The 25176-nt window shown below is 37.9% G+C and overlaps 2 protein-coding genes across 2 annotated transcripts; one reads left to right on the forward strand and one right to left on the reverse strand.

Moving 5' to 3' along the window:
• Positions 1–737: 737 nt before the first annotated feature.
• On the reverse strand, positions 738–8253 carry LOC137286310 (osteopetrosis-associated transmembrane protein 1-like). Its single transcript, XM_067818087.1, has 6 exons — positions 7546–8253; positions 5515–5623; positions 4817–4941; positions 2337–2477; positions 1795–1960; positions 738–1090 (listed from the first exon to the last, which is right to left on the reverse strand). Exons 1-6 carry the CDS (start codon positions 7867–7869, stop codon positions 1011–1013), a joined length of 945 nt encoding a protein of 314 aa, XP_067674188.1. The 5' UTR covers positions 7870–8253; the 3' UTR covers positions 738–1010.
• A 1146-nt stretch (positions 8254–9399) lies between these two features.
• LOC137286839 (uncharacterized) lies at positions 9400–21568 on the forward strand. The gene is made up of 5 exons (XM_067818850.1): positions 9400–9740; positions 9925–10206; positions 12347–12718; positions 19514–19609; positions 20738–21568. Exons 1-5 carry the CDS (start codon positions 9683–9685, stop codon positions 20803–20805), a joined length of 876 nt encoding a protein of 291 aa, XP_067674951.1. The 5' UTR covers positions 9400–9682; the 3' UTR covers positions 20806–21568.
• Positions 21569–25176: the final 3608 nt, after the last annotated feature.

Raw genomic sequence — 25176 nt, forward strand, 5'->3', positions numbered from 1 at the left:
TTTCTATTATGTGTTGGATTACCATTTGTGTTGGCAATTAGATGCCTTACTCAAATGTGTTGGTTTGAATGCTGGATAGACTCGGACCCAAAATGTATTACAAACTGTAATTGTCTGTGAAAGTGTAATCCCTAATACAGCACATTACATTGACAAAGTTAGCAAAATAATGATTTTGGCATCTAAATATCAAGAGAATTCCATGGATATTGGTCTTTGTAGAAGGTAATTTCATTTTGACAATGTGAACGAGTGAGTTTTATGCAGCTAAGAACAGCATTGTGAATATAACATGTCATCTCAGCTTATTGTCAGAGAAAACCCCAGAGTGATACAGGTCTAACTGACCACTGTATCTTACGTATGTAGAACCCTCTCAAACTTGCACATGCCTCCTAGTGGATGTGTTTTGAATGTGCACTGTTTGATAACATCCTCAATAATACTGGATTATCTAGTTCAGAAACTGTATAAGATTAGACTACATCTTCTAATCCAGAAGGCTGTAATTTTGACATAACGGTGAAGACATGCCACAGATTACCAGATCCCTGCCATGAACACATGATAGTACTCCCTGTTGAACAAAATACATTTGACATGTATTGATGTCAGTGTATTTTATCTCAGTATCAGCATGGCATATCAGCTTGGGAAGAGAGTGATAAAATGTCATATAAAACACACAAATTATACCTATCTGCTTGAGTGGCAAGTATGAATCAATACAAATCCTGTAATTTTCAAATAGAAAACAATTTTATTTACAGAAGCTTATGAATAACCCAACAACAAAATCTTGTACATCATAAATTAATGTACAAGCAAACATGTTATTGCACTAACTTTGCGCGATTTCATTATAAAAGAATGAACAGTGAAGTTATAACAAATATGTTACATTACTGACCCCTCCTGCTTGGAAACAAGCCATAAACAGACAGAGACATGTTACCTTGACAATGTCATATGGTAAGTTTTGGATGTTTATTTGTACATGAGATCACTCCTTATCTTCTCTGAGAGTTGAGAACAGTTTGCTGACTGCTACTCATTGACCCGTAAGATTTGGGACGCTTCATTCTTTTTGCTGAAATGGATATATTTGGAAGAATTAGTCTGGCATAAACTAGGGGTGAACTAGGGGTATCACAGTTTTAGTAGGCCTGCAGTATTTTGTCTTCGGTCTGGAATGTCGTAAAGCATTAATTTATTTTATATTTTTGTTTTTCGTACTGTGATTTCTATCTAGTCATAAAATGACAGTTTACTTCATTCAAAATAACAAAGATTATGGTTACCTTCTTATCAATGTTATCAAACAATGCAAGGTTTGGTTCTTGTCAGTTTCCTGCATAAAGATCATATCTCACATACTGAACTGAAAAGGACAGTACTGAAGGCCTTGTACTGCAATACATACTACACCGTGGTAAGAGCATACTGTTTCATTCCAAGCATAAAATGTGGAACTGAATCTATAATGTGCACAATATCTTATGCTTTGACAGATCAGTGAAACATTAAATTACAATGAAAGTTCAAATTTAATATGAGGGCCTTTCTGCTGGATAACTAAGACATGCTTTCTTCAAGCAGTCCTGTGGTTGGCAAATGTGATGTCAAGAATAAAGCTTAAATGAATGTTTCAATGTACCAGGACATTGGGTCCAATAAGTTTCATATGTTGTCTGACCTACTAAATATTTACAGGGCCCCTAACATAAAAATTCAACAAACATTCTCAGATTTAACATTTGATGTATGATAAAGGGTATACAGATGAGTACTTACGCACAACAATTGTTCTCTCATTAACTTGTCCAGTCAGTCTGTTGGCAACATAGAATATCACAGGCAAAGCACATATAACCCCAGTTATGACTAACACTGGTGCAAGATCTCCATTACGATGAGAACAGTTGTAGCCTGAACTCCACATCAGTCTTGTGTAGTTCATCTGAAACAATGCCAGAGACCATCCAACTGAACTGAATAATTCCACGGATAATTTATTTGTATTGATGTTGATACTTATTTTACAAATAAGTGTACCTTGTATTTTGGAGTTGTTGCAACGTGTTAAATTATGATAAATAAAATCACATGTGTATTTCAAAGGTTCATTATATACTAGTAGGCTATGAAATTTAGTTAATATGAAATTAAATAAGTAGGTATCCAATGCCTCATATTTCCTACAGCAGAGGACATTATCACATAACCTTTTGTCATAATATTATTCACAGGTTTGCCAAATCAAGAAAGCATACAAACCACTGTTGCATAGCTGGAATATTGCAAAATGCATTGTCAAGTCACTGAATTTAACTCACCATATCCACAACATCCATACAGATTTCTGATGACGTCTCCTGCATCATTGCTGTGAATTTGTCATTCAGAGCCTTGTATTGTGCTTGACATTTGGTACAGAAGGAAGAATTGCCATGTTTCGTCCCCTCAGGATCGATATCCTGTTGGCAAAGACATAAATTAGATTTCAACCATGCAGTCTTGATTGATATAATGTTGCATAAACGACCATAGGAGCTGATCTAACTGTTTAGTAGGCAAAGATGAATTAATGAGATGTGACAGTCTATGTAAACTTATCCTCAGTACTTTTTGTAACACTCCACTACTGAGTTTAACAAAACTTTATGGGAGGTCGTGTCAGGAAACCTTTGACAATGACCAATCAGAACACAGCTTACCAAATTGCGAAAGTGCACATACCGCTTGAACTTTTTATCTCGAAAAGGTTCGTACACAAACGATACGCTCACTTTGGGGGGATGCACTCAGTGTATGTACAACCATGACAACGGTGAGTAAACAGTCGTTGAAAATAGTGGTTTTGGCAAGGATGTTATCTTGCAGAAATATTAGCTAATGGTAACCATGTCAACAGAAACCCCAAAGCCTATATACTGCAGGTCAAATAACTGTGTTGTATGCGGATTTTTGTTTGTGGAGAGATCTGTATCAGTGCCCTGAATATTTTGAAAGTCCCTCTGATCCCTAAGTAGTAGTCGTCTGATTGGTTAAATTTATTTAACCGTCTCGTGTTTGATTGGACGGTCATTGGTCGCTCAAAGGTTACCTGACGCGACCTTCTTCTAGGTTTTGTTAGACTCAGTGGTTGAGTGTAACAAAATACACTGAGACAAAGTTTACTTAGACTGTGAGACGTGAAAGCAAAGACAAATGAACCAGAGGCACAAGAGCGCACCTTCATGGAACTTTAAACAAATACAAAAGTACACTCAGTCTCAGTAAATACATACAAGCTCTCACATTATCTCAATAAACATCTGACAATATACCAGAATGTTTTGTGTCGTGTCAGAATGACCTTCATCTGACCATTGAAAGAAATAGATGTGTTTTCTAATCGGCCAATCTAAAAAAGATTAAGAGCAGTTACTAGTTCAGCTTTGACAATCTCTTGCAACAAAGCCAAAAACATTTGAAATGGAACATATTATGCATAGCCTGTGGAATGTATTAAGAGTACAAAGCTTGGCCCTCTGATAGATATGACATAACTTGTTGTGTATTGTGGAGCAATAATTTCTTTAATGGAAGTCACCAGTTTGAAACTAGTCCTGTACGACATGAGAAAAGTGCCATAAGATTGGCTAAAGTCAACATCTTGTAAGTTGTTTCACTGCTCCCTCACTTTGTAAAAACTTTTTTTGATGTGACTCATATTGTCATAATGGGATGCCCTATGATCTTATGAATGCACAATGCCATTTAGAAAGTGGACAGATGTAACATGTTCTGTTTGGAACTACACTTTCTGAGTAAAGTACAGATTCTAGTAACTCTGTTGGGTTGAGTCCCATCTGGGATTTGAACCCATATCCTTCGAGTCAGACACTTAATCGCCAGCACACCTAAGCTCTTAGCTTAACACTAGTGAGGCCTAAAATATGTTTTAATGAGACAGGAAAGACAGCTACACATTAACTGGAGGGTATCTCATCAGATGGAAATCTGCAATCCATTCACAAATTGGTGAATCACGACCCACTAGTAATAGTAGTTGTGGTAATATATATATTGTTATTATCATAACATAATTAGACAAGATGCATATGTGCAGCCAGTTCACACAAATATGTAGGATGGATACATTTTGTGTCCTGAGAGAAACAGCATAAGATTCACTGTACCAAATTCTTGATAAGATATAAAAGGTTCCTGCATTTTCTTTTTTATTTTCATAGTACCAGTAAATTTACACTTCATAGCACAACACAATGTCATTATTTCACAATCACAGAACCCTCATATTTCCTATATTACCCGTCATGTCCGTAATTGGAAGTCATCGGGACGCCTAGTTTTGACAGCCAAGATGAACCCTTTCATGCAAAAGTGTTTTTACTGTAAAATGGAAAATGCAGTCCTATCACATAAGAATACCACAGGGGTTTGAATCTGTTTGGACAAACACTGTCAAAAATAAAAATGCTGGCCTTTGCAATACCATATTGTTTTTATATGTGGTGGTTAACATATATTTCAAATCTCAACAAAATCACTGAAGAAATGGACCTTTTAGAAAATTGTACTGCGAGACACATTCCATAAAATACATGTAACAATGTACATGCAATAAAGCAAAACATTCTACCACTACACACCTGTAGGAGGAGAATTTTCTAAAAAGTCCATGTATTCACCGATTTTATATCACACAAAAACAATATATGATTGCAAAAATCTATATTTTTATTTTTAAGAATCATCATCCAGAGATTTGAACCTTTGTGAACATTACTGTCAGTGTCATCGTCCTTACCTGCATTGTGTTGTTCATACAGAGTGTCATATTGTTAAACAGATCAAAGAACTCCAGTGTGCTGTCTGCAAGAGTTGAATTGACTGTGGCATTCTCACTCTCTTCGGTTATGCTGGCAAAACATTCTGAAATGATTTAATGTTTATGTTTATCATGAAAAGAAATATTTGGCAACATAGCATTTTGTCAGAATGCTAGTTGGATATAATCAAGATTTGACACTGACAGGAATACATGTATTTTAGGGGTTTATCATGTTTATGGAACTTTAAATTAAAACACTTTATATTCCTTTGAATCACTTTTGATATATGTATTGCAGCTTGAACTGTATATCAGTAAATAACCAAAGGTGTAACAAAACTTCAAGTTGGTCTTAAATTTCATTCACACATCCATGATCAAATACACAGAGATAAAATCCAGGTTGGAAAAGGTGTCCAATTTTCACCAGTCCCTGCTTGGCGTCAGAGGTAACAAACAGGACTGGGTGATCAGACTCACTGACTAAGTTCCTACATGTCATATATCGATTGCAATGATTGATGCTCATAGCACCAATTATTAGATGATCTGGTCCAGACTTGATTATTTATGGAGAGCAATCATTTTGCTGACAAATCACTGAGTGTGCCACTAAACAACAAATGAATAAATCATGCAATACATGCAAACAATTAAAAAAAATAATATCGTACGTGGACAGTAGGCTTTAGCCCAGACGTCATTCATGTTCTGATACACCAGTGTGAGCACTTGCACTCGATCGGCCATCAGCAACTCCTTGACACAGTTAACATCCGTTGTCTGAACACAGTATAGAAAAGAGCATTAATAACGTTAACAGCTGGAACACATAGCGCACATCTTTGGTGTAGAAGACATTAATGAATAACGTGTACAAATTTTGCGGGTAAGTTGCTCTGCCCTAATGATTGCCTGTAAGTAAGTAATTTTCCAAGTAAGTAATTTCGTGAAAGCCTCAGATATCAATGCAGTAATACATTGTTTTCCCCCACTGATTTTAAATAATACATATATTCTCACCCATCTTTTCTCAATATGAAAGATGTCGACACTTATCAGTAATAGATAGGAAACCGTATTAAGAGCCAGGATACTGCTACTTTCATCTAATTCTGTAGATATATGTAACAAATACTTTGTAACGTGAGGACAAATTTGAAGGTTGAACCCTGCATTGAAGATTGTTTCACTCATGTGGCAACAAGAATGCAACTGTGTGCAAGGTTGCTTGTACCGGTCCTGGGCCCAGATTTTCGAAATTCTCTTAGCTCTCTGTCAGTCATAAGTTGATGTTAATGTATGGCACATACGACTGACTGACTATCTTAACATTAAGAGAGTTTTGAAAATCTAGGGCCTGGGGTTCCAATCCATAAAATGTTTGTTGCGCTACAATATTCGTAAGCCAATGATAAACGACAGAGTTACGACAGGTCATAATGTTACAAACAATTTGTTGATCGGCGCCTAGTTCCGCCGGGAATTAGTCAAATGGGCCGACAAGTGCCAAGTCAAAACGACCTATGGAAAAAGTTAGAAGGGCACAGGTGAAGGCAAATGGGCCGTGACAAAAAGTCAAAGGGGCCTTATTCCTAGTCATATGGGACGAACTGAAAAAACAAGTAGACAGTTTTTACATTATTTATTGACACATATAGCACAAACATAATATCGTAACATTAATAAAATTATAATGGCATGTAGTTATGCACCACATATAGTTCATAATTTACTTAATAAACACAGGTTCTCAAAATTAATTTGCGCAAGTTCATTTGTTCATAATTTAAATTAGTGGGGTGGATGGGGTAGGGCACGAAGCATCTTTCGGATGACTTTGACAGTTTGAATGTCCCATCCACAAACCACTGTTGTGCCATGGAGGATGATTGATCTACGTAAGAATCAGTTTGATTCATTAACATCTCCAAATAACAATATAATAAGGAAGTTCAATTATCAACTTAACTACTTCTAACTAGGAATCAGTCAATATGAGGTACTGCCCACCTGAGCTCTTACCTGGACTGAAACAAGTTTGCCTGCCTCTGTAGTGAGACAGTTATGTTCATATTTCGATTTAACAACAACAACATCTAAAACAAACATTCCAATGTTTTAACTGGATTTGGATTAAAAACTTACACCAACAAACACAAACATCCCATACGGATAGTCATGACCCTGAGTCAAGAAGAGTCATGTTCAAATTTCAATAAAAGTCACAACAAACCAAACACTATTTTACTATGAAACTTATTAAATTTTTATTTTCTGCCCTTTCTCTGGCCATCTTGACTTCTCATTTCGGCCCTTCTGACTTTTGTGCTTGAACCCTTTTGACTGCAACTCCTTAAGCCAGCTAAGCTGACTGAACTAATCGGCACCCTGGTGGTTTCTTGGTGTAACTGTTAGCCCATAAATATGGATGCCCTATCAGAGGATCATTTGAACACAGCATATACCAGTTCTTGTATTGACATGCAGTGTAACAAGTACCATCTAATAAAGCTCTTGTTGATATAAAGTACATGCCCCATCAGCGGTCCACATTAACACAGCATATACCAGTTTTTGTATTGACATGCGGTGTAACAAGTACCATCTAATAAAGCTTTTGTTGATAAAAGTACATACCCTATCCCCATTCTACAGATGCAAGTAAGTACAAATGAGGGGTATTTTAGATAGTTATTACTTACCAAATCCTTGTAGACTGTTGATGCCCGCTCGAAGGGGGTGACACAAGTCTCACAAAATCGAAATGGTCGTGCATTTTCAACCAGGCATTTTGTGAAAAGAGAAGATTGTGTGGCAAATATGTCCAGGAAAGCTTTACACGTCTTCACTATACCACTGGAGGAAGAATTACTTATATCTTCAGCTGGGAACAAACTGCTTACAACACCAACAGGGTTAACTAGATTCCTTAATGAGTCTGATAATTCCAACTGATCTAAAGTCTCTGAGCAAAACAAATGGTTACATAGCAATATTACTGTTACAAGGAATATACGAGTCTTCATTGTTGAGAGGTACTATTTCAACGTCCAGTCGTACGCACGAGTATGAATCCTACCACTCGTTCTCAAGCATCATACAGGTACCGTACAATCCAATTTTATACGATGTCGCTGATCATATGATACTCGTTTTGTTTCCTTCCTGAGTCAGTTTCATACTGCAGCAACCATCATTGTAATCACGTCACAGTCGCGAAACAAAGTTACTGTAATGACGCTACAAAGCTTCAACTGATAGAATATCGTTTACCGACAGACTCACATAGACAAGTTCTGTCTAAACAGAGACAATATAATAGACTAAATCATTACTATATGGTCTCTGGTCTGAAGTAGCTGCCAACATAAACACGGAAGTTGTCGTCACGTGCTAAGTATAAGCTCCGCACCGAGTTACTCTCTAACGCACGCTGTCTAGGAGTATGATGTGCATGGTGAGTAAGGTTCGCAACATACAATACTTAGGGTGAAATAAATAAATAAATAAATAAATAAATAAATAAATAAATAAATAAATAAATAAATAAATAAATAAATAAATAAATAAATAAATAAATAAATAAACAAATAAATAAATAAATAATACTCTTCAAAATATTTCCAGACTCTCACTTTAACTGCAGAGTGTTTTCACACTTTTTGTATAGTTTGTATTTTCATTTTTCCGATTTTTCCATCAGCAGTTCATTTTCGTCATAAACATAAACAAATTAAAATATACACCAGTTACCTCAACCGCATTACGTAATTTGTACTGCCAATAGTGATTTAATTTTACGATAGTGTACCAGTTTTAAATTTACATAGCAGTGATACTCGAGTATTTATATTTTTCTTCGATGACAGCAGAGACCATATAATAGATTATATGGTCTCTGATGACAGGTTTTTAAGTTCTGATTTTCATATTGATATAAACAAGATTGTTCTCGTCGCGATAAATATTGCCGATGTGTTAAATAATAACTCACTCAACTCTGTTACGTAAGGTGATACTAACTCCTATAAATTTCTAGGATCTAAACTAAAATCCATACTACTCTGAGACAGTACAAAATGTCTCCACGTCTCAACAGCCAGGTTCCCTGGGTCTGATGCTGCGATTTGCAATGCTCGCAAGAAATGTAAGGCAAATGACTCTATCCTTCGTCAACATATTGTAGCAACAGGGGGCATATTTTGGCAATAATTAAGATTTAATTTGCTCCAAATCTGATTTGGACTCCAGTCGATGGGGAATTTCCTAGATCGTGCTGAGATTCGAACCACGAAATCTTCTATCAGACGCCCGACGTCCACATGAGGTTGACACCGCGAGCAAGCTGATTGGCGGTGGGACAACCTCGCGGTAAAGGTGTTCCCTTGCCACATGGAAGATCCGGCTTCGAATCCCCTCATGGGTACAGTGTGTGAGCCCACCCCCCCCCCCACCCCCACCCACCCACCCCCACTCTCAGCAAGGTGGCGATCATATCGCTGGGATGGCGCCGCGTCCTTTTTGTGCGTTTCGCATGACCTGGTGCGAGAAAGCTGATTTCTTTCACTACTTTCGAAAACAGTATCTTACTGTCCATGCAGCCACCACCCGTGAACACCCAGACGTATAACTGGTTTGTCCGCCCTTGGATGTTATACATGAGCGCTTCTGTTGCGACGCGCAGGAATCTTTGCCGTCGTATGTTCATCCTCGTAGTTGTATTGGTGAGTGCGCCCATAGAATATATCTGGGATACAGGAAACCAGAGCTCTCAGGGATACGTTGACAGCAGAGTTTACATCATTCCAGCTTAGGACAGACATCAGTGTAGCCTTCAACATGAGATCAGCCATAGCCGTGATATGTTTCTGCTTATGCTTACCTTCACTGGTTTCAGGTGAGTCAACAGGTATTTAAAAACAGTACCGCGTGCAGTTAACGTTCAGCCTGTGGCTGGAATACCTGGCTTCAGTCATCCAGCGCTTTATAATTACCTCGGTTTTCCGGATTTTTCTTCAAAAGCCTCTCAAAGAGGACATAACGTGCGTGTACTGTGAATTATGACAGCTTTTTAATTCTAGGTCATGGGGTGGAGACCAAACAGAACTGTACCTCCGATGCTTCGATTACATTTGATCTCACATGCTCGGGACGGGATATGCTGCATTTCATCGATTTAACCATACGGAATATGACAGCCGATTGTGGACAAGGTGCTTGTAAGTCAGGGTTCGCCAGTTCTGATGACGTCGACTGTATGGGGGTGTCATCGTGCCAGAAGACTGTCAATAAGACAATGATAGAGCGAGCCTGTGAGACCTCGGAGAAATATCAGCCAACGATATCATATGAATGCATAGATGGTAGGTGTTGTCTGACTGTTTGTAGTGTCATGTGGTTGTTTGGTGGTGCCGGGTGCGTATTTATGGTGTCGTTTGTGTGTTTGCAGTGTCGTCTGCTTGTCTGTGGTGTGTTCTGCTTGTTTGTAGTGTCGTCTGCGAGTTTATGGTGTCGTCTGAGTGTAGAGTCATCTGCTTGTCTGTCGTGTCCTCTAGCTGCTTGTTTGTTGTGTCGCATCGCCTGCGTGTTTGTTTCAACAAAGGTTTCACGTTTCTGTTTCGTATTCTGCTGCACAATGCATCACTTGTCAGACACAATCATAACTTCAAATTGTATAAGATCTCACAGGAGGCAGCGTACTATTTGTGCTTTGTGTCGCTAAGGCCATGCCATTCATCAGGGGCGTGACGAACACTCGGATACATAACGTTTGTATTCCGTCCCTGTCCCCGTTAGCGACAGTACCTAGCCTAGTCTGCTGTGGGAATTATCTAAATCAAGCAAGTCTAGACTGCCACAGCGTTTTGATACTCCTGTTTCATCTCGCTTGATATGGAATTTATGTTGTAGTCTATACATATTTAGAGACAAAGCGTTGTTCTTGAACGATATTCATCTGTGTCAATTGAGCCCCCTTTGCATCATTAATATCAGTTCCAGAAACGACCCGCGAAGGTCCCGGGTTAGAATAGGCTTTCAGAAACCCATGCTTGCCATAAAAGGTGACTATGCTGGTTCGAGGCGACTAACGGGTCAGAGGCTCGCTGACTTCGTTGACACATCGGTTCCCATTTGCACAGATCGATGCTCATGTTGTTGATCACTGGATTGTCTGGTCCAGACTCGGTTATTTACAGACCGCCGCCATATAGCTGGAATATTGCTGAGTGCGACGTAAAACTAAACTCACTCACTCACTCTCTATAGAAACCTGACGAGGTTGGGATGCGCAAGCTGGAGACTGTGGTTTATATTGCATTCTTCCGCATTGGTCTTTGTCCTGGAACCGGTGCTATTGTACCCGGCTCGTGTTGGATAAGTTGTTTAGATCCTTAATAGAATGTAGAATTCCGAAAGTCAGTGATCAGTCAAGGAGATGTTTCCACATTTATTGCGAGGCCGTGTGTTTTATACATAAATACATAAATACATATACAAAAAGATATTCAAACAGCAATCTATACAAATTTTATGGGAAATAAGCATCTCAAAAGGTCGAGCTTAAATGTGTAACAGTTACATACAACATTATGGCCTGTGTTAATTATCCTTGCTAAGTGCCTTACATCAGCTTGAGCCATAACATTAAGGCTAATTAAAGTGACATTTCAATATTAACAACTCTTCAAAATGAATGTGAACGTTCAGGCAAATATATACAAAATACATACATACATACATACATACATACATACATACATACATACATACATACATACATACATACATGCATGCATGCATGCATGCATGCATACATACATACATACATACATACATACATAAAAATATATGTGGCAAATATATACAAAATACATAAATGAAAAAAGTAATCAAACATGAAGAGTACAAAGATAAATTGTGCACTGTCACAGTATATGGGATGCTCCCTGATGATGTAGGTAGGACTGGACAGTCATACTGATCTCGGGTGAGTGCGCTGTTGTGCTCATTACACTTCCCTGACTTGTCTGATGACTGGCCAAGTCAGACAATTGGGAGTGAACTTACTGGACGGTTTAAGATGAAATCGTTTACAAAAACCGATGACAGACACTTCATGCAGTGTCACAACATAATGGCTGTTGCGTTTCAATCAAACATGATGTTGATGTGTTTCAGCACCCGTGTTTTTCGCTGTTGTCGACATTGCTTTATTTCACTCAAACCGGACAAATACTGAACCCATGCTTGTATCTGACGGGATCGGGTGGTCAGATCCCCGGACTTGGATGACACAATCGCGTCACCGCACCCCACTTGTATGGACCGATGCTGATGATGCTGACCACTTGATTGTATGGCCCAGACTGGATTATTTACAAACAGCGCCAAATAACTGGGGTAATTTGCCAACCACTCTTGGCAAAACTTCTTGCTTTGGAAAAATCGAAACTGGCCAAAATGGCTTCCTTTGTATTACCATCACACTGCTTCGTGTTTCAGAGACACCGCTGGATATCTGTAGCACAGCTGGGGCGGTATCTGATCACGAGATGACGCTGTTTCTTGCATCACCAAACTACCCAGGCAACTCAAATGCTTCAGATACAAACAGAACCTGCACGTGTGACCTTGCAGGGTCAGGCATGTCTGTTGAGATCCTCGTGGCCTCCTATGGAAGGAGTGATGGTAAAATGGACAAATTCAACTTGACATCAGGTTCAGAGACATACACGCCGACGATTGCTAACTCTACTCTGGGACATCTTATAATTGGTCCGAAAGCAATGGAGAACAAGTCCCAAATAACCCTGAATTATAATGCTATTCACAAGGAAGGGAGGGATGGCGATTATCTTTGGCTCAGAGTTCAAGGTAAGGAGTATAGATGCACGTGTCTTGGTTGTTGAATGAGTGAGTTAGTGAGTGAGTTTTACACCGCTTTTAGCAATATTCTATCAATATGAAGGAGGAGGACACAAGAAATGGGCTTCACACATGTATCCATGTGGGGAATCGAATCTGGTTCTTCGGCGTGACGAGCGAACGCTTTAACCACTAGGCTACCCCACTGCCCTGTGGTCCGTACTTAAAAGGCCACAGGACTATAGTGCATTACAATATAATGTAACAGTACACAGTATATACAACCATGTACAACCATACACGCATATGTAAATATAAACAAACACACACACACACACACACACACACACACTACACACACACACACACACACACACACACACACACACACACACACACACAAACAAACAAAATAAAACAACAACAAAAAAAAACGTTTTCACCAATATAAATATAACAGAAAAATCTTCCTGAATTATTTGTGATTTATACATTTTGTAATAAAAAACATTTACTTGATAACGCTAATGATGCAGTCCATGTCAGGATTGAATATCTTTTAACCTTTGTGTTAATGATAAAACCAAATCTAATTGTGAATGTACGTTCTGCTTATGCCAAACCTGCCCATAACCATCATTAAAAAGTAACACTCTTACACCTGTGACCCAATTTCTTTTTCCGTTATTATCATAGAGCAACATCATATTATAACATTTTTTTGAAGCCTGTATGAGGCCATATCAAGAAGTCATAACCAGAATTTAATGACCTTAATATCTGACTATACAAAAAGAGGAGATCGGCCACACTCGCCATATACCATCAGGCTAGATGTACTTATTTTCAAACCTAAGAACTTTTTGCAAACATACAAGTGAATTTATTCTAACACATCAAACTGTTACAAGCCCCACACTTCTGAACCGTATACTAGTATTGGAAGTATTTTGATATCAAACATTTTGAAGAATGATTGGTATATTATATTTCCCAACAATCTCAAATGTTTGAAAACACTTACAAAAGGTTTTGACTTGCAATGCAGCCTGGTTTGAATGCATGTCCTTGACAGATTTCTACTGAAATAGACACCTAGGTATCTATAAAATCCTGTAGTATCTAAACTCCCTTCTCTAAATGTCCATTACTCATTACGTGATAACTGCCCTCCATTCTTAAATACAAGAACTTTTGTCTAATTCCTGTTCACTGCCAATTTCCATTCATCACAGTTTCAAGTTCATCTATTTGTCTCTGAAGCCCTTTTAATGTGGATGAAAAAGAACGATATCATCTGCAAACATCAGTAGGAATAGCTGTGTTAAATCTGGATGAAGATGGACACCATAATGACAATTCTTAATTTATTTGCAAGGCTAATTCATTGATGAAAATGATAGATAGAAACGGACTTAACGGCACCCTTGCCTCACTCCTAACTAATAAATGTTTTGGAGATCTCATTATTGTTACGTACAGACACATTTACATTATCATGTATACTACATAACAGTTTATTCCTTTTGCTGCACTGAGTCAAATGCCTTAGCAAAGTTAACAAAGAACACGTAAAATTTTCCACCTTTGATGCTAAGATATATGTTAACAATGGTTTGTAAGGTAAAAATATAATGAATCGTTGAATATCCTTCTGTAAAAACCTGCTTGCTATTCGTTAATTGTGTTACGGGAATCTGCCCCCAAAACACTACTCGTTTGTTAATTGTGTAGGTAAATGTTTTGGCAGATATACATAGTAGGGTAATACTTGTGTAATTGTTAATTTTATTCAGATCTCCTTGTTTGTGTATTGGAACAATGATACATACAAACCATGATTCTGGAAAAGTTCCATTTTCAAGAATGACATTAAAGACAAGTTCAAGATAAGGCACGATAACATCAGAAGAGTATTTAAAAAGTTCTGGAATTATCTGGGATGATCCTGGTGATTTGTTATTGTTAAGATGGTGAATACTCTCCAGAATCTCCTCTCTACAAATACGGAAATCAAGATCATCATGTATCAAATGAGTCTCTGAATGTGGTTGAGTATCATCATGTGTCTCTTGAGTCTGGTTGTCAGAGTTAAATTCTCTATCTGAATGAAAATACTTCCATAAAATAATTCTACCAGTCATCACTGTGTATATAACTCACCTTCTGATCTTTACTAAGATTATTGAGCTCTGACCAATTTTTTTTAAATCATGGGCATTGTTTTGCAAGAACTGACTTTTCTCTTGGAAGTGCCTTTTACTCCTTCCTTTCCAAGTAGCAGCATATTATTTTCTAAAGTTGTGATAGTATCTGAGAGAATCTTTATCTTTTATCTTCTAAACTGATTGATTGCTTTCTTCTTTTCTTATTTGAATGGTCACATTCAGCATCATACCCTTTACGCATTCGTTTAGACTTTGGTTTTCCAACAGGCTTTTTCCTATTTGAACCAGCCAGCTTCAAGCCATCTGCTAAGTAATTAATACTCAAATCAATATTCGACAAATGTGTCAAATGCATTATCAAGTAAATCTTGAGCTGCATCAGAAATCTTGAGCTGCATCAGAAATCTTGAGCTGCATCAGAAAACAGCTGATTTCTAAAATCTTGTAAATTGTCATTATTCCAGACAAATTTAAACGACTTACTGTTTTTATCGTTCATATACTTTGAAGGGTGATCGAACTTAGGTGCGCTCAATGTCAGTGTTACTGGGAGGTGGGTAGAATCTGAGAGGGATTCAACTCCAAAATCAACAACGTTTTCAAATAATGGGGAGGAAGTTATAATATAATCAATAACACTTATGCCATTTACACCGATAAAAGTAAAATCCCCAACATTTTCATCAGTACCACATCTTCCATTCACTATATGAATATTAGGAGCTGAGCATAAATCAGTTAAACATTTTCCAAAGTTTCTGACAATTTTATCAAGAGAAAAGCGTTTCAGATTAAAATAGTCAGATATGAAATCAGACATGACGTGACTATGGTTCTCAGTATACCCAATTATGTCACCTTCAAAATCTGAATTAGTTCCAGTTCTGACATTAAAGTCACCACCACACAATAATTGGACAGTTTCATGGTCTGATAATAATTCTAATAATGTCTCATGGAAAAGAGTGATGCCATTTTTGCAGTTTAACCTGACGTTACCATTATGACCAAATCATATTCTGTTCTACAAAGTGATTTGCCAAATAAAATGAAAACAGCATTTTCTGAAATGTGAGTCCATTTTATCGATGTAAACAATTCTTTCCCACGACGGATGTGCCTCCAGAGGTCGTAGTGTTGAATGTGGCGTTAAACAACAAACATAGCACGTTAGTGGCGCATGTTTTAGTGTAGCGTACACATACCACAAGTCAGGTGAAGTTAATCAACTTTTACGTTTAAAAAGAAACAAGACTGCAGGTACACATCAAGTTTACAACGGATACTTAGTCGAATCATTTGAAAAAGTCACGTCAATGTGACTCTTGTTAACCTTGTCTTAGACACAGGCTCCATCACAGACGTGTGGTTCTGCGGTACCTTTAGGCCTATTTACAAAAAAGGAGATCGAAACGATCCAAATAATTATAGACCAATAACATTAGTAATTTGTTTTTGGAAACTATTTCCAAGTATTTTGAATGATCGATTGACTAAATTTATAGAAAGTAATAACATAATATCGCCATATCTGTCAGGTTTTCGGAAAGGGCTTTTCCACAATAGACAATTTATTCGCTGTAAACATGCTTATGCAACTCTGTAAATCAGCAAAGAAAAAACTGTTTTGCAATGTTATTGATTTCTCTAAGGCCTTTAATAATGTTTGGCGAATTCGAATGTGGCATAAATTGCAAATATACGGCGTTAAAAGAATTTTTTTCAGTTGTCGAAAACATTTACAATAAGATTAAATATCGCGTCGCTATAAACAATATACAATCAGATTATTTCCACTATCCTATTCTCTTTATTTATAAATTACGTTGAGTCTCAACTTCTCAAAGCAAGCTCAGAGGGAGCTCAAATTACATGGAATGTGTTATATGTTACAGTTTTTAGTTTTTCTCTATGCAGATGACACCGTTTTATTCGGTTATACCCCCCACTATGTGTTATATGTTACAGTTTTTAGTTTTGCTCTATGCAGATGACACCGTTTTATTCGGTTATACCCCCCACTATGTGTTATATGTTACAGTTTTTAGTTTTTCTCTATGCAGATGACACCGTTTTATTCGGTTATACCCCCCACTATGTGTTATATGTTACAGTTTTTAGTTTTTCTCTATGCAGATGACACCGTTTTATTCGGTTATACCCCCCACTATGTGTTATATGTTACAGTTTTTAGTTTTTCTCTATGCAGATGACACCGTTTTATTCGGTTATACCCCCCACTATGTGTTATATGTTACAGTTTTTAGTTTTTCTCTATGCAGATGACACCGTTTTATTCGGTTATGGTCCCCGCTCTATGCAACAATCCTCAGGTACATTTAATGAACACTGTAAGCGCAGTAAGCTGGACGTTAATATCTAAAAAAACAAACAAACAAAAAACAAAAACAAAACACACACAAAAAAATAAACCCCAAAACCTGGCAATAATCAGAAGACACGTTTTATTCTAGGTGATAAAATTTCCCTTCACTATTCCAATACATACCTTGGCATATCAGTTCAAAAAAATAGAAAATTCAATTTTCAATTAAACAGTTGAAACCTAATGCATCTAAGACCCTGTTCTGTCTTAGATACCCCTTTTAAGGCATTCGATGTCATGATTGCCCCCATTTTACTGTATGGATGTGAAATCTGGTCCAGTAAAATGTGGAAATTATTGAAAAAAATTCATCTTAAGTTTCTAATACCAGCAATCGGTTTAAGAAACTCGGCAGCAAATCTCTTTATATATGGAGAGCTAGGGAGAGAACCAATGGACATTAGGATGGCGAAGAAAATTATAATGTTTTCGGATAACACTTTGAGCAGTAATAAATGTAAGATATCGAAAACAATCCTCGAAAAAATGGTAAGGAAAATGTTTGGCTTAAAAATGTAGAGGATATACTGAATACGTGCTGACTGAATGATGTGTTCAGAAATCCATATAATTGCTCCCCTAAGTGGGTTTCATCACAAGTAGAAACTACCGTAAGACACCATTTCTACCAATCCTGGCGAAGTTCCGTTAACAGCAGCTCCAAAGTAATCAGTTATAAATTAATGAAAGAAATCCAGTCTTTTGAACAATTTTTACTTCTCGACAAGTCACTGTACCTCCCACTTTTGAAATTAAGAACAAGTAACCACAATTTTCTAGTAGAAACAGGCAGATGGCGTGTCCTATCCCGTGAGGACAGAACACGTGCTCTGTGCCATTCCCCAGCCACTGCAGATGAAATATACTGTATATACCGAGAATAAAAAGTTAAGCGCCAGCCTATTTAAAAACTAAGATGTGAAGCTGTGGAAATGTTAGGCTGAACTGATTTGGAAGACCAATCCACACTTAGAGAAGGTTCGTCCGGTAACCGTTTTAGGGATGTCATAATCATTTGAATTTGCAATTAAAGGAAATATTCTTACAGATATGATGACACTGGTTTTTCAGTCAAAATAACTATTCCTGTTACAAGACTATTAAATTCAGTTTGCAAGATTACTAAATCTAGGTTTCACTTGTTAAAAGTGACAATCATGTGACCATATAACATTCATTTCTGATTTTCACTTGTCAAAAGAGGGTACCCTTTTTAAGGAAAACAAATTGCTTTTTTTCCAAAAGCGCATGCCTCCTGTTTAAAGCAAAAGATAATTTGCATTATGGTTTTGATTTTATTCTAAAAGTACTAAACCAAATTATGATATCACGTTTTTTTCTGAAAGATTTCCTATGTGCCAACCTATATTTTTGCAAAATATACTGAGTGGCGCTTACCTATTTATTTACGGTAGATGCACAGCCTTGAAACAGAACGTCGTCTCCATATTAATGAGTTTTATTGTAAATGACCAAATATGCACAAATATAAAAGTTTAATTTGCACAAGAAAAAATGTCAGAACTGAAGAAATTGTCATTGTCAAAACACGTGTCATTGGTTCCCATTTACGCAGATAGATGCTCATGCTGTTGATCACTGGATGGTCTGGTCCAGACTCGAATATTTACAGGCCGCCGCCATATTGCTGGAATATTGCTGAGTGCGGCGTAAAACTAAACTCACTGATTTACTAGTAATTGTAGATATACCCTTGTAAATTTTTTCAATTACATCAAAGAAGCTCTTGCGTATAGAAAAATGTTACACCATTGGCGATTTAATTGAATGAATAAAAGAAGAATAGAACAGAGTACAGTGGAAGCTGACAAAACCGGCATCTGTCCATTCCGGTAAGCTGTTAACACTGGCATAAAATCTTAGTCCCATTGGTGGGTTTTAAATTTATTATCTGCTCTCCAATCCGGCACGTTATCTAAAATGGATTATTTCTTCAGTCCCGATGATTGCCGGTTTAGACAGATTCCACTGTATGTACATGTCTTGTTACCGCGCATTTCAGTTATTATGTGTAAATATGCGCGCTTATTCTGACACCAAGGGGGACTGACCTAACGCAAGCATGCGCTCTCCATGTAGTTTTACTTATTATGGCACAATTCTCATTTTAGATCATTGGGTTTTTAAGAATAATCGCTCTGTAATCATTGCATATAGCGGGATCAATCTTTGTTTTGCCTTGTCAGTGTGAGTCACAGCAGTAACACAGTACCACACTTCTTATTTAAGGTACCTCCTACCTGACCGTGGCATGCAACGGAGCAACACCACCCTCAACTCCCCGTCCCACCACAATGCCCACGCAAGGAGCATCCCAGCTTGGAGGTAAGTACACATTTCAAGATGCCACGGTGCAAAGTTATTACATGTGACCACTGGTGGCTTATGTAATAAATATCATATAGAAAAGCAACAGATCGTCGAACATTGCTTAAAATGATTGAATAAGGTTTCACGCCGTTTTAACACCATTTCTGCAGTGTAACGACGGGGGATACCCAATATAGGTAGGCCCCAAAGATGACGTCAGTTAATTTTAAGTGGGAGATAGGGGTAGCCCACTGGTTAAGGCGTTCGCCCGTCGCGGCGATGACCCGGGTTCGATTCCCCACGTGGGTACAGTGTGTGAAACCCATTTCTGTTGTTCCCCGCCGTGATATTGCTGAAATATTGCTAAAAGCGGCGTAAAACCCTACTCACTCATTCACTTATCTTAAGCGCTTCGTATACGTGGTGTTGGAAGTTATTTTACGCTTCATCTTCGCCCCGATTGCTTGTTTCAATTTTTATGAAATATTTTTTACATTAATAGTTTGTATAACAGCTAGAGAGCCAGTTCATTAAAACACGTTCACGAACCAAAGTGTTAACAGAGGATCTAACACGATCCGGTGGTTTGGGTTGAAAATGTAAACGTGAGAGCGAAGGGACTCCGAATGTATGCATTTTCAGCCGAAACCAAGGGAGAGTGTTATATCTGTCATATAAATCGAAGGAAAAGACGACAATTTTATCAACATCGGTCATATGAACCGTCAAAGATGGATAATAAGATGATCAGGTAATGAAGCTACATAACAGTAACCGAAGCGTTAGTAAAATCTAAATTAACACCAACATCTTCGCCGGCTCAGTAGCCGTGCAGGTAGAGCGGCCGACTTATGAACTGTGTCATGAGGTTCTAGTACAGAGAGGAGAAAACATTTTCTCCTTCTCATCATAATCTTTGATGATATTTTTCAATTGATTTCAGACACTTGAATGTTGATGTTGAAAGAATTCATTTTGTGAAAATCTACTTTCAGGGTCAAGTTTAGTGTATTGTATAGATTGTCCCAGGGATATTCTATATGACCCTGACAGGAGGTTTACCTGAGAAAAACATAACCTCCAAAACGACGCAAATATGAGGTTGTTATTGTAAATGAATGGCGCCTGTGTATTTTTTTTCAGGTATCCTCATGCTGACAGTGGCTAGTATCTTCGCTGCCACAGGCTTTGCCATGACTTTCACCATCTAGCATAATCCAGACGCCACAAGGATGAAGTGATGGCAACCTGAGAGCACTTGGACGTGAATGTTGAAGAAATTAATGAGTAGATTTGAACAGAATTGGTGGTCTGGATTTTATGTAATACAGTAAACTGCCTTTTAATGAATACTCTTTTAACAGTCTTCACATGCATGCAGCTTACCGTTTCGGCACTCGGAATCCTTTTGTTTATACTACAGACGTTACACATCCAGCTTACTATCAGCTGATCAAAGGTTTTCATCAGTCGGAATCCTTTTGCGTATACTACAGACGTCACACACCCCCATCCTACCATCAGTTGATTAAAGATTCTCATCAGTCGGAATCCTTTTGTTTATACTATAGACGCCACACACATCCAGCTTACCATCAGCTCAACAAGATCCCTGTTTGTACTACAGGCTTAGCGGTATAATCTGATCTTTGGCGATGTGTAGTTAAGTATATATCCCCATGCTGCAACATGCTGTCAGTATTATTCTGTTCCTTAACACCGTTAACATCTACACCGAAACACCGCTCCTTATGTAATATAGACACTGTTCATATATATAGTGGACAAAATAAGTTAAGGATATTGGTATTTTTATGACTGATATTTTGTCAGTTTGTCAGGGAACTAATACATCATTATTCATTTTTTCAAAACATACAAATATCCCCAAACTTGTTAGTCCAGTGTTTATTTGTCGGTTCATTGCCTGTAATTTTGGACGTTTTGTGCAATACAAATATGTATTTACTGTAACATTGTTGTCGGCTTGCACTATGAATTCTGACATGAGAGGTAATTTAGTAGAATTATAGAAGAATAGTACCAAACTGATTATCAACGTTAATAATGTAATATGCTTCTTATCAGCATCGGGAATCGAACGGATGTCTTTTTCACTATAAGGCTAAACGTTAAGGTTTTAGGTTAAGCGATCCAAAGCTATTTACTTTTCATGTGCATCTAGTTACACTGAATACATACTGGGATTCGAAGCAAGACTTTAGACATGACGATCAGACCCTGTAATCACTCGATTGCCCCGTAATATTGCATCCATTTGAAACATCGACATAGCATCTTTGGGGAGTCACAGATCACTAAGCTAACCTACTTGCCCTGTATCCACGGGGAGATTAGGACAAGGTTCGAGGCGATCTAATGCTGTAACCATTAGGTCTTTAGTGGAACTGCACTCATTGCACCCACGTAGGGAATCGAACCGGGGTTGATACGAGCTACGCATTATGCACTGGACCACTTGTTGTATTACACCCATGTTGGTAATCAAACCAGGGTCAAGGCGACGAAGCCCTCTACCTCTATGCAGTAACATAACACAATGGGATTAATAGGTGTCGCCTCATTCGGACACAAATTGCTTTCCGTACATCTAACATGAATTAAAAAACGACTAAAACGTTTTGAAGAGATTATTTTCTTTGCAGTGTGTTTGTAGTTATATTACAGGGCGATCAACGATTTAAAAAAAAGAAACCAATAGATAACTGACGAAATATCCCATGAGGAAGTAACTGAAATAAAAGTTACAAGATAAATAGTGTAAGTTGTCTTGAATTGAACTGAAAGTTACAGGATTAATTTGTAATTTGTCTTGAATTGAGTTGAAAGTCACCAGATAAACATGTAATTCTTCTCTACTGCGACAAGCATTAGATGAGCCAGCGCAGTGAACGCGTTTGTGACAAGCAGGCGGGGCAAATAATCTGGACCGATGCACTTGGTTGCTACAGGTAGATTGGCGATTAATCACGTGCAATAAATGCTGACCGTGGCGTGAAATCAATACCACTACTGTTTAACACGTGTCTCGTAGAGCGATTTAGTTCAGTAAAACACCACCACAACACGATTCGCACGAGAAAATTGAACTTTTCAATATTTAGACGACAACCTGTTTCCCTCTTGTTTCAAATGGAATGTTCTGGCGGGCGTTCCTATATATGCAAATTGGGGTCATTTGTCAGGTCGTGTCTCATCCAATACTTGTCAAGCACTATTTCCCTGTTTACAACCCATGGAAGAAAAGACAAAACTGCAGTTTCCACATGTCTATCATTTCTTTTTGAAACATAATACACACAAATGTTACTGATTTAAAAGTGAAAAAGTAATAAAGGTTAAATAACAAATGGCAATTTAACAGCCCCAGTAAAAATTCATATCAAATTTTCTAAGAATTTCATTTAAAATGAAATAGCCATAAATGAATTTTTCATTGTTAATTGTATAACATGGAATGGATTTTGACAACTATTTTTGATAGTTACATTGACTGAATACTAGTTAGAAACGAATTCGGGATTCGAATCCCGAATCTGAATATTTGTTACTTGATGTTGCCTGAGCGATGCAGCTTTACCTGATCACGTGAACGAAAAAGTATCTTGAGGGATGCACATTTTGTTATTGCAAGAGAGGTCAATACGGTCAGAATGAGCAACATACACATCCGTTTCTCTCTTCTTTCCTTTCTGTCATTTAATGTGTGAATTGGGAATTATTCTAATGGTGACAGCCTTGCGATAACTGTTTCAAACCCTCTCTTTCAAACATATTTCTGGCGTTCCCCACCGCAATGTTGCTGGAATAATGCTGAAAGCCGCGTAAAAATATAGTCAGTTAGTCAGTCAGTCAGTCAGACAGTCAGCCTCTCTTATTGATAATATAATTAAGTAAATAAACAAAATAAAACAAAACAAAAACAAAACGCGTTTGCGTTTGTCTGGCGAAAGAAACTCATTGAAACACTCATACAATATGCACATCGCGATAAGTCCCAAGTTTTACAGTCCGTGCGGCTCAGCTTTTGGACCAAACAGAATGTAGTTTAGGGAGATAATGTATTGCAATGAGATGACCGATGCCATCAGATGGGTGGAGCGGGGCAGGTTGTGGGAAGGGTGATGAGTCATTACGCAACACAGGGGTTCACCTAAATTAATAACTTCAACAGGGGAGGGGGACATAAAAATATGACACTAATACAGGTTTCATCACAATATATTAATTTTCATAGAGTTAGCTCTTCAGGTACCTCAAAATGTCTCCTTGAAGACGATACGAAACCTCCCTGTCCAATTAAATAGTTGGATGGTTTCTGGAAGTGACATATGGTATTTAATAAGATCGATAAAAACATGAGAATAAATCATCAAGAGAACGACTCTTCTACAACTGATCTTGTCTAAACGAAAAGGGCGGTTGGGTAGCCTAATAGTTAAAGCGTTCGCTCATCACTCCGAAGACCCGGGTTCGATTCCCCACATGGGTACAATGTGTGAAGCCCATTTTCTGGTGTTCCCCGCTGTGATATTGTTGGAATATTGCTAAAAAGCGGCGTAAAACTAAACTCCCTCACTCTTAACGAGAAATCCTAAACTAAATGAAGCAGTCGTACAATATCATGTTCACGTATGAAATAACCGCGCATGGCTTCCTGTTAGTCGCCTCTTACGACAAGCATAGTCGCCTCTTAATGCAAGCATGGGCTGCTGAAGATAGTGTCTTCGCGGGTCGTTAACAGGTTTGAAAGACTCGATTAGCCTGGCTGAAAATCCGGTCAAAAATGTTCTTCAGCAACCTTTGTACTTGTAAAAGGAATCGAGTAACGGGCAGAGTGTCTACGTTTGCGAGAATGCCACGGTAGTGTCTGATCATGTGTCTGAGCCGTGTGACAATGTAACAGCATAACCGTATGACAATATGACAGTATAGCAATACAAGATGGATATGCGAGCGTAGTGCATGACAGTGAAAAAGTAATGTATGACAAAGTAACAGTTCATGTATGACAAAATAACAGCATAATATGACAATATGACAGTGTGACAGTAGTGGATGAAAATGCGTCAGAAGTGTAGGACAATTCGACAATAAGGTATGACATTTTGACCGTAACAGATGACAATGTCAATATGACAGAAGTGCAAGTGAAGGGGACAGAAGTGTGAGACAATATGGATGAGTGAGTGAGCGAGTTTTACGCCACTTTTAGCAATATTCCAGCAATATCTAGGCGTGTGCAACACAGTGTGCCCATGTGGGGAATCGAACTCGTTTCGTGCAAACGCTTAACGACTAGGCTACCCCACCGCCCCTGAGCCAATACATGTACGGGGGTAAAACATGACAATGTGAAATTTGTGTGTGGCAATATGAGATATGTATTACAAAAATATGTTAGATATTTTCCCACTTACTACAGCTATTGCAACAACACAGAAACAACACATTGTCACTTGTTCTTTTTCTCGTTTGGCCATGTTGTAGTCCACTGTAGTCCACCGTTCCTCAGTATTGTTGAATAAGTAAAAATATTAAATAAATTGCATTCTTGATAG

The sequence above is a fragment of the Haliotis asinina genome, chromosome 6 (genome assembly GCF_037392515.1).
Source record: "Haliotis asinina isolate JCU_RB_2024 chromosome 6, JCU_Hal_asi_v2, whole genome shotgun sequence".
In the NCBI taxonomy this organism is placed as follows: Eukaryota; Metazoa; Mollusca; class Gastropoda; order Lepetellida; family Haliotidae; genus Haliotis; species Haliotis asinina.

Coding starts and splice junctions, on each gene's coding strand:
- LOC137286310 (XM_067818087.1), bottom strand. CDS start 7,869: ATGAAGACTCGTATATTCCTTGTAACAGTAATATTGCTATGTAACCAT. Junction 4,942..5,514: donor GGCTAAAGCCTACTGTCCAC/GTACGATATTAT, acceptor AAATCATTTCAG/AATGTTTTGCCAGCATAACC. Junction 1,961..2,336: donor GTATGGATGTTGTGGATATG/GTGAGTTAAATT, acceptor GCATTGTTTCAG/ATGAACTACACAAGACTGAT.
- LOC137286839 (XM_067818850.1), top strand. CDS start 9,683: ATGAGATCAGCCATAGCCGTGATATGTTTCTGCTTATGCTTACCTTCA. Junction 9,741..9,924: donor CTTACCTTCACTGGTTTCAG/GTGAGTCAACAG, acceptor TTTTAATTCTAG/GTCATGGGGTGGAGACCAAA. Junction 12,719..19,513: donor TCTTTGGCTCAGAGTTCAAG/GTAAGGAGTATA, acceptor TTCTTATTTAAG/GTACCTCCTACCTGACCGTG.